Source organism: Psammomys obesus, unplaced genomic scaffold (genome assembly GCF_907164565.1).
Source record: "Psammomys obesus unplaced genomic scaffold, mPsaObe1.curated_primary_1811, whole genome shotgun sequence".
Classification (NCBI taxonomy): domain Eukaryota; kingdom Metazoa; phylum Chordata; class Mammalia; order Rodentia; family Muridae; genus Psammomys; species Psammomys obesus.
The window spans coordinates 19,351-30,256 of NW_026593196.1; the positions used below are offsets into that span (position 1 = coordinate 19,351).

Below are 10,906 nucleotides of genomic sequence, written 5' to 3' on the forward strand. Positions count from 1 at the left end.
GAAATCAGGTTTTATAAGGGAAGCCTTAATTCTAAGAAAATTCTCTACTAGAAATGAAAGTTACTTTAAAAAGCATGTTCACATTTTATCTCAAGTTCATTGTCACTGTGAACAACATCCATGGCTCGGCTGGGCTCTCAGGGTCTTTTCTTTTTTCTTTTGGTTTTTTGAGACAGGGTTTCTCTGTGTAGCCCTGGCATGTCCTGGAACTCACTCTGTAGACCAGGTTGGCCTTGAACTCATAGAAATAAATCCACTTGCCTCTGCCTCCCAAGTGCTGGGACTAAATGTGCCCAACACCACTGCCTAGCTCTAGGCCTTTTCTTAAAGCCTAAAAGCAACCATAAATCAATACGAATAAACCTTAAAAATATTTTTGAAGAATGGGGCATGGTGCCACACCTGTATTTCCAGCACTCGGAGGCAGAGGCAGGCGGATCTCTGAGTTCAAGGCCAGCCCCTGGTCTGCAAAGACCAGGATAGCCAAGGTACAAAGAGAAACCCTGTGTTCAAAAACCAGTATATATATATATATAATTTTTTTCAAAGATTTACTTGTTTTATGTGTGTGAGTTTTGCCTGCGTACGTTTATGAATAGCACATGCATGCCCAGTAACTGCAGAGATCAGAAATGAGTTTTGGATCCCCGGGACTTAAAGTTGTATGGCTGTGATCCAATGTGTAAGTGCTGGGAACTGAACCCTGGTGGTCTGAGAGAGTAACATCTCCTCACCTCTAAGCAACGTATCCAAATCGGTAACAACTCTTCTTGGGAGCCTTTTATGTACCAGACTCTGCCTTAATTTTTGGTAATGTTGTTACTGTATTATTCCCATTTTTACTGGTGAGGAAACAGGTTTATAGAGGAGAGATGAACTACTCGCACAACCAGCAAGGAACTGAATTTCACATGTGGCTCCAGAGAAGGTACTGACACCTTTGAGCATCTGTTTTCCTTGACTGGTTCTTTTATATAATATATGAATTCGCATTTGGATAATGGGAAATAAGAAAGAGATTGGTACTGTTAAAGAGACCTGATGATGTCAGAGGCATACAACTTGTGGGAAACGCCCTTGTTTACCTTCAAGGTCTCGAGAAGCCAAAGAGCATTCTATATAGATGGATTCTTTGGGGCTCTCATAGTCTGACTAGCATGTTCTCTGCTCCTTCCTCCTGCCTGCCTCCTTCCTTCCACCAGCCAGTCTTCCATGCCCTTGGTAGAGGCTTATTCAGAAAGATCAAATGCATCTGAAATGCCAATCTCCTTGGGAAGTACACAAGACTAGTAAGAGTCGAGGTCATATCCTGTCCAGGCTCCAACAGTCGGGACATCCTGCTCCCAAGCTGGCTTTGATTAGCTCACATTTCTCATCAGGGATCTTGCAAGAATTAGGCCTTTTGATTTACTTCCTCTTTGTAAGATTAAGACTGTGGACTTTCCTTGTACTCGGCCTAGTCTCACTCCTGGGGAAGAGTTACTCTCAGAGCATGGAGCAGCTAAGCATGCTAGCAAAGAGGACCCCAGGCAGTGCCTCCCACAAGGTGTGAGCACAACCAGGAGGCAACACAGATACCCTGGATGGGTCAGCAAAAGCTGTGCATATTGCCTCATGTGTTCTTATTATGTGTACTGTTACCTTAAAGGGTCGGGAAAAGTAAGTAACAAATGAGAAAATATGAATGAAGTAACTGGTATCGTAAACAGCTTTAAGGTCTTGTTAAGTCACAGGTAGCATGATTAGATTTACATCAGCAAAGAATGTTCAGGAAACAGAGCTGTAGACACTGACCGCCTGTTGGACATTCCACATAAAGCTTATGCTGCCTCAGACAGCCAGCTGGACTGGCCATATTTCATGATGGAGAACCCTCTTCCACATAAAGTCTGGAAGACTCCTTCCAGCAGCCACCAGCGGGGCAATGAAGCTCGGCCTTTTCTGGCTCTTTCAACATAGAGTGAGCCACGGGGTTCCACAGGGCTCCACGAGGTCCCACGGGATTCCACTGCATAGGTGTTGTTCTGATACTCATCAGGTCTCTCTGTCTACAATTTTCCAATGTGATGTTTGAAGACAACAAAGAGGAAGAGCTAACCATGCAGTTAACAATTTTAATATTAAGGTAATGGTCAATTCATGCAGAACTGTAATCCACAGTCAATGTTCCCTGCGAACTTTCCTTGAGGGAGGCGGTATGGTGAAACAAGCCCTTATTATGTTGCTCAGTCTAGCCTTAAAGTTCCAGCATTGTTCATGCAGACTGGGGAACCCTCCTGCCTCAGGATCTTGAATGGTAGGATTTCAGACATGTGTCCTTAAGTCTACATCTCATTTTACTCAAAGTGTGTAGAGATCCTTAATAGTCCCACTATTAAGAGAAATGGACAGATACTGCAGGAAGCAGTGGAACTCAGTGTCCACATTGATTTTTTTAACCACTCCCTGTAATGTATCACTTCACCTCAAAAATCTTCCAGCCTGCTGTATCAGTTCAACATCTGGTGTGAAAACAGAAGCTGCCAATACGCATCAGCTCCCTGTATTTCCCTGGCATTCTTAGAACCTGGAAGTAAAACCTGTGTTCCAAATAAAAAATACAAGCATTGAGAAGAGTCTGTTGGCATCCATAATAGGCAAAGACTAAGAAGTTCTTAATTATCACTTGAGTTGAAAAGTTTGGGTAACCCCTGTCCTCATTCGTTCAAGGATATTTTACCCTAATGTGTGGGTTTCTTCTTCAAATTGGGCTCATACATTTGTCAAGGGGCTTCATTTTTTTCCTTTCTTTCTCTCATTTTTGAGGTACTGGGGATTGAACCTATGGCCTTATGCATGCTTGGCAAGTGCTCTACTATTGAACTACCCCAACCCTTTCCTTCCTTATTTACTTTGAGAAAGGATCTTGTTAAGTTGCCTAAAATGGCCCCCAGCTCACTCTAGCCTAGGCAAGCATGGAGCATCCCCTACCTCAGCCTCCCAGGCACATAGAATTACTGGCTTTCACCACTGTCTTATAAAGGGGTGGGAGTGGGAAATGCCTTCCAAACATCTTTCAATACCTACCAAGGGAATGGAGGTTTATAAGATAACAGTGGAAGAATTTACACACCCCTCCTTCTCTAGCACACTTGTTCTCCATGGATTTTATCTGCTCACTGTTTTAGGATTCAGCATGTGGCCAGCATGATTTCCACCAGATAAGGGGTTAGTCATTGTTTTTCATCACCTAATATCATTAATCTGATCTGAACCACAAAAAAAAAAAAACCCAACTGAGTCACTTCTGGCAGGAAACATGAAGTGGTGCAGAAGAAACCTAGCAATATTTCATTCATGAGACCCATGTTGGAGCCAGAGGTTCTAACCCACAAATTGTCAGAGTAATGTGTCAGCTTCCTCCAGCATCACAAGCAAAGAGGCCAGCTGGCCAAGCAATACTTCCAGAGGTTTCCAGGCACGGAAAGAAAGAAACATGAATTTTTATTGGCTTTGATTTTGGTTCCTCTCTCCATGCTGTAATCCTAGGAAGCCATGATGTCTTTTCTGCATATTCTGAATATAAATATCAAAGAATGGGGTCTATGTGCATCATACTATGACTGTGTTTAATGTGGCAAGACCAGGACAGAACATAGACTCAGATAAATTACTATCCTCTTCTTTTTCTCTTTTTTTTTTTTTTTTTGTGTGTGTGTGTGTGTGTGTGTGTGTGTGTGTGTGTGTGTGTGTGTGTGTGTGTGTTGGGGGGGTATTTCTGGAGGGAGGTATGCATGTGTGTGTGTCTTGTTTTGTGGCTGGTTTTTGTTGTTGTTGTTTGAGACAGTGTCTCTCTACATAGCAAAACCCTGGATATCCTGGAACTCAGGCTGGCCTCGAACTGGACCTGCCTGCCTTTGCTTCCTGAGTATTGAGATTAAAGATAGTATCATGCCTGGAAGCTACTCTATCTTTAAAGTGACTAACATGAATGCTGTGTGGATAAGACACGGGTAAGGAAATCATATTCACACAGAAGGAGGTTCTAAGAAACCTGGGACTTGGGTAGTTGTGGGTCAATGGCAAACACTGGAACTCTGGCTTCTTGTAGAGCAAACCTAATCCTACTACTTAGACTACTTCCTCTGACAAGCAGGTCAGCTGGGGGGAGTAGACTGAGTAGCAGCATGTCCTTACACTGAACAGTTGTTCATGTGGCAGAAGTCAAGTTGAGGCCAATGTGGTCAGGGATTCTATTAAGAGACTGTGACTGAGTGGAGACTCCAAAATACCCCCTGCTATAGTCTGGTGTTCAGGAACCTCATGCATATATTGAAATGTAGTTACCAATGTATGCTATTAGGAGGGAGCTTTGGGGAAGAGATTAGACCGTGATGTCTGAGTCAACACAAATGAGGTTCATGTCCTTATCAAAGAGGCTGCAAGGATCTAGCTGTCTTCTCCCTTCTCACCACTTGCAGCCATCAAGAGAGGGTTCCATCTACAATAGAGGATATGGGTCCTTGCTAGAACCGTAATCTTGGATATCCCAATCTCTAAAATAAATTTCTATAATGAAATAATCCAATTGGGGAGTGAGTGTTGTAGGCAGACTTGGCTCTAACTGGTAGTTGTGAGGGAACCCTGGCTTCCATGTAAGCAGAAGGAGCCACATGCTTACAGAATGTTCCTCCATCAGTGAGATTACCAACTTCTGGGTACCACCATCACTTGCTTGTGTAGTAGCTCGCAAGCTGGGACTGTACACCATACAAAGACGTTTCCCCAGGGTGGATGCTCAACTGCCATCTCCGTGTAAAGCCAGCTCCAGCCCAAAACAATTTCAAGTGAACTTGACAAATAAGACTTGTTAGGAAAAGCCAAGTTCTTGTGGCTAACCACTGGTAACAAGTTTCCCTGACAGTTCTCTTGCCTTTAGCATTCAGCTGGCTCAGGTCTGTGGCCTGAAGGAATTAAGAACGCATCAAGGAAGTCTCTATGCTCTTCCTCATCCACCTCCCTTCCTTTTCCTTCCTGAATAATTCAGTCCAAGAGTCATTAGGTGGGGCTCAAAACCACGATGCCTGCTGAGGCCTGGGAGGAGCCACAGTGGCCTATGGAGTATGGTAGGGTCAGAGCAAGGTGGACATGGGACAGCAGCAACATGTATAGGATGGTGGGGCCAAGAGAGGTAAACAGAATAGGTGAGGGGGCAGTGGTTACCTAGAGGTTAATAATGGTACATAATTTGATGAAGAAAACAGGAGTTTGTTTACACAGTGAAGCTAAAGAGGTCAAACAAAACATATTGAGGATATCAAGAAGTGAGTTGTAAATATGAAAAGGAAAGAAGTGTTTTGTAGAACACAGGCCTCTGAGCAAATCATCTGCCATCTGCATCAAACTGTAGCTGCTTACAGAAGATCATCACCAGTGGGCATATTGATGGCTCCCTCAGAGGAAGAGGGTATATGGAGAGTCACTGAATAACTACTGGAGATTCCCACTACTCCCTCTTGCCTCTCCAGCTATTTGTATGCAGTTCTGCACATAGCTTCCAGGTGTCTAGAATACATAAGCCATGGCAGGTTAACCAAAGAAGGAAGCTCCATTTATGCAACTATGGGGAAGCCATCATCCAAGCTAGGTAAAGACTTTCCAATGTGGCAGCTTCAGGGTCAATATGCTCCTGTAGGCAGCCCTACATCAGTGCTCTATAAATAGTTTAAATAAACTCATCAGTTCTCTAGGGTGACCTTTGGAGGAACTATACTTTGATTTGACCTTGAGAGCTTATAAAGAAGAGGTAGAAATTGTCTCTCCAGGGAAGAAATTCTTGTGACCAATGTGAATAACTCTATTAAATCAGAATTTAAAAAAAAAAATCCCTGGGTGGATAAAAATTACTTACTTGACAATCTGAGTTTGGATCCCAAGAGCCTGAGTGAAAAGCTACATGCAGTAGTGCACATTTGTATTCCCAGAAGCCCTACAGTGAGAGACTGGAGGCAGAGATGGGAAAATCACAGGGCTAGCCTGGGGTACACAGCACAGGTGCAGAGGCAAGAACCTGCTCAACAAGGTGGAAGGTGAGACCTGACTCCTAAAAGATACCCACTGTCCTCCAAATGCACACCATGACATACGCACACACACACTTACTCACTCACACACAGAGTCACAAATATACTAATTTTTGAAAAAGATCTCTGCATGAATCCATGGTTTCATAGATAGATAGATAGACAGACAGACAGATAGAAAGGAAGCGCTCGCTCAGAGAACAACTGCCTCTCAAAAAGATACAGTGTGAGCTGGAGAGGATTTCCATAGCTATGACCAAACAAACAGGCTAAAAATAATAAGATAAATGATAAAAGAAAAAGTATATCAATATGGTCTCACGGAATCCCATTACATTCAATAAAGAAATCCTAGTCTGATAAGGAGTGGGATAAAGAATCCATAGCCAGCTGTGTGTATTCATTACAAACGGAAAATGCAGTTTCTCTGTAAGAAGCCTTACAACCTCCTTAATCAAGCGATCAAAAGTAATACTGAATTGTCAAAACTAAGATCCGTCCACCCCAGAACAAGCTGAGACCATGCACTGCTTGATTAGACCTTACGAGGACGCGGCATCAGTTTGGCAGTGCTCCCCTTACCAAAGGTGAACCGTGACCATGTGGAAACATCAAAAGGATCCAATGTGAGGGTGTATTACAAAGCTTGGGCGGTCAGGCAGGATGGTGTCAAGTGATTCTCAAACAGCCAGGAACGCAAGCATACCCTACTTCAGAGCTAGCCTTTAGGTTTGAGATTCCTTCAGATTTTAAAATAATTAAGAATGATCTGTGCCATTGTAGATTTGATGGACATCAAGTGTCAACATGAAGAATTGAGGTCTGAATGAACCAAGTTAAACAGCAATGATTACACTTCGAGATAACGCTTCTTAAATCATCTTTGATGAAGGATCAGGTTCCCTACAAGTCTACTGTAAAACACATGACCCCACCCTTGAGCTTTAGGGATGATATTTTTAAAAAAAATGTTTTTCAGTGCTTTCTTCTAATGCCCACAACATGAACCATAATAATGCATGAACTAGCTCTGATCACACCCAGAGGAACACAACATGAGCAGTGTCCCAATTGCCATCTATGCACACAGAAAGAAAAGCTTCTGGTCATCTTGCTAGCCATAATGGCACCCACAGCATTGCCTTAATTGATACCAGCTATCTGTAGCAACAATTCAAAAAAAAGGAGCTACCCAGACAATGGAAGGAGATTAAATATGGCTTTTCTTTTTTTTTGTTTGTAATAACTTCATTTTTCTAAGTGGACAAGAATGGATGGAAAAGGTCCTAATTACAAAGCATATGTATATAAGGGCTGAGGTCAAGGACACAGTCTGAGATAATGTCTGAGGAAGGCACTGTTAGGCAATCTCATGATGTGAACTTCATAGAGCATTCTGAGAAACCAAGAGGGTTTTAATATCACTGGGAAGTATCTTATGGGATCACTACCACAGATGTGGTCCATCATTGCATGGCTGTAACTGGTTTGTGATCACATAAAGGAAGTCAAACCCAGCCATAAAGAAGATGAACAGAATATCTGCAGTCTGCAACCCTGAGTTAAGACCATCAGTGCTGGGAAGAAAGCCAGCATCCCAAAAGGAGCTAGGAAAACACATCCTCTAAACTAGATGAGTTTAATTTAACTGTAGCTTTTAAAGGTCCAGTTACTGACTTGAAGACACAAGATTACATGTAGCCCCACTTGGCCAAGGTCTACGCCACACTTGGCCAAGAAGCAGCCCTCTAAGAGGGTAGGTAGGAAAGAACCTTAATAAATCAAGACAAAGCCAACTGAGAGGCAAGGAGCCATTACATCAACTGAGAAATAGCAGCCACCACCCACGCTTGGTGCCCTTCCAGGGGACACCCTAATACCTCTACTACTGAAATCCTCGTGCACAGGCATAGTGGAGGCTCCACCCAGAACCGTGAAAGCAGGAGTTGTATCCTGGATGCAGGATACAACTGTCACTCACCTGGAGCAGTTTTGTAGCAGGCAGTTCTAGAAGGCAGCGATGGGGCGTTCTTGACCCTGGGGCTGGGGGTGCTCTGCGCTACTTGTCTCTGCCGCTTCAGCTCCTCTTCCCTTTCCTGGGCTGCTCGGATCTCTTCTTCAATCATGGACAAAGTCCGCTGCTTCCTTGACCTCAGTTTGAAGGGCCCAACCATGACATCAGACTCTTGAGTAGCCAGGAGGGAGGCTGTGCTTCTCAGCTCGGCTGCCTCTGAGTATTTGCTGAAATAGCCTCCTTCAGGCCTGGTCTCTTCCATGTTGACTGGCCCACTGGGCTGCTGCACAGCTGCCAGTGGCTGGGAGGATCCCTTTTCCCTGAGTGCCCTGTCCTCCACAGGGAGGATCTTTGGTAATACATCCCTTTTCTCTTGAACAGGAGAGGACACCTGAGGTGGTGCGAACATGCTCTGGGGCTTCTCGGAGGTGGGAGCCTGGCTTTCGGCTTCCTCCATTGTTGCTTCAGGTCCCTGCTGCTCCGATCCCTCCTTGCTGGTTTGCTGCTCAGCCTTATCCACCTGCTCAACCTTATCCACCTGCTCGGCTATGGCTTGTTGAATGGCATTCTGCACCAGGAGCCCAGCCTGATATTCCAAGGGGTCATCAACTGATGGGGAATCTCCCAGTGTGGAGGAAGGAGAATAGAAACCGTGATCGCTGAATGACTTAGAGACCCCTTCTCGGCCTTCTGAGGGGTTGTCCGTTTGGGGAGTCTGAGGCAGAGAGAAATCAGCCAGTGAGTTTTCCTGAAGGGCATTGGGTGTCTCATTGGAAGCCCCACTGTCACTTATGTTGTCCATACTGAAGTCATTGGACAGAGTCTCCAGGACAGTGGTGTCCTGAGACCTCACTGACAACTCATCCAAACCCGAGTCCAGCTCCTCTTGGGTCAAAGATACATTGACCGATCTTGAAAACTGGTCCAGAATCCCATGATCTTCATCCTTGACTACAGTAAGGACGGCCCGGGCACTCGTGAACTCTCCGTCCTCTGTCCACAGTTTCGATAAGGGCCCACGTTTGGAAGGCTCACTGTACAGCCCTTCCTTTCCCTGAGTGGAAGTGCTAGCTGCACCTGCTCCTGCAGACTGGCTCTCGGATACACAGGGTGCTTTTTGCCCCTTGGCTGCCTGTATGCCACTGTCTTCTGGAGTGCCCCCGATAGTAGCTGGTCGCAAGACGGTCGGTGGCTTGTCTGAATTGATGGACCCAAGAGGTCTGTAGAAAGGCTTGATGGAGAAGAGCCTTGGTGTGCTCTGGCCCTTGGCCAGTGTTTGTCTGGGATTCTCCATCAGCTGGAACTGCTTGCGCGCAGCAGAGAAGTCAATCTGCTCAGTGACGACATCCTCCTTCACGTGCTCAGTGCCGTCTAGGTGTTCATGAGAAGCTGGGGCTGTGCGGAGCTGGGGCGGGGACTGCTGCTGCTGTTGCTGCTGCTGTTGCTGCTGCTGTTGTAGCTGCTGCTGCAACTGTAGCTGCTCCTGCTGTGCCCTTCTCTCTTTGCGCTCCTTGTACTTTCTGTGTGACTCCAGATGTTCCTCGTCCAGCTGTTCTTCGATAGTTTTTTCCTGGGGGGGATTCCACCACTTGGCGGCAATGCCAGGATTCTTCTTCACAGCCTGGCTACGAATGAGCTCCCTCCTCTCCTTCTCCAGTTCCAGCATCTCTTCGGAGGGCCTCACTTTCCGGACACAGAACTGCTCCTTCTCATGCTCGTCCTCCTCAAAGAGCTTAGAGGGCTTCTTGTCCTCATGGAATGCACGCAGCTCAAACTTGGCCTCCTTCTTCAGTGTGGTGAGTGTCAACTCCCCATCTCGGGAGGAGCAATGGGAGCTGGTAGAGGAACTGGGGCTGGCAGGTGCCTGCAAACTGTCCCCCAGCATGTCTTGGGGCTGGACAGTGGAGTGGCCATTGGCTCTTTCTCCTTCAGCCATGATGTCAGAGGGGCTTTTACTGAGCTCAATGTGAGGAGGCACCTGCCTGCCAGATGCTTTCTCAGTGAGTTCTGCCTGGGTGGCTGTGTGGGCCGGTGAGCTTAAGCTGCTGCTCACCAGTATGGCTGCACCAGGCTCTGGGGAAGAGATTCCGTTGTAAGTTCCATCCACAGAAGATTCACAGCAGTTGGCCTCCAGCACCTCATCTAGATATTGGATCTCTCTGGCGACATCATTATCTAAGGACTCACGGTGATCATTAAAGAGGCCATTGTGTGAGGGTGAATAGAAAGGGGAGGAGTGGTCCTTGGAATGAGGGGTTGAGGTGATTCCAGGTACACTTTTACATTCTGCCACAGATACCCCAATTTCCATGTTTTTGTGATCTGGGGGGGGAAGGGCTGGTGGCAGGCTCCAGGCGACTGTCACCACAGTTGTCTTGTTTGCTTCTCAGCTGGTTATCATCCTCAGAAAGCTGGGGAGGCTTCTAGAAAAAAGAGAGAACACAAGTAGGGATTGAATACACATTTTTGGATACAGATATGCCAAGCAAGAAACTCACTCATTAATAACAACAAGGAAACAGGAAAGAACAGTGGGCTGTACTTTTGAGTTGAGATCAACTTGACATAGCCTAGAACCACCTGAGAGAACTACAATAAAGGCTTTCGGGCATATATATGGGGGTTATCTTGTTGGTTAACTGATGTAAGAGGCCATCCCACTGTGAATAGTACTATTCTTAAGCAGATGAGCCTGAACTATTTAAGAATTAGTTGAGTATACACCAAGCTTTGAACAGCTATCAGACAGCATCCTCCATGGTTCATATATATATATATATATATATATATATATATATATATATATATATATATATATATATATATATAT

General features: G+C 45.3%; 1 protein-coding gene across 1 annotated transcript in view; it reads right to left on the reverse strand.

Annotated features, from left to right (window-relative positions):
• LOC129683537 (A-kinase anchor protein 2) overlaps positions 1–10,495 on the reverse strand; it is a gene marked incomplete at its 3' end in the record, with an annotated part of 29,668 nt that extends 19,173 nt beyond the window's left edge. Inside the window, exon 1 of the mRNA XM_055616250.1 lies at positions 8,044–10,495. Within this exon, the coding sequence (XP_055472225.1) occupies positions 8,044–10,387 (2,344 nt within the window). The remainder of the gene's footprint in view (positions 1–8,043) is intronic.
• Between the last annotated feature and the right edge of the window lie 411 nt (positions 10,496–10,906).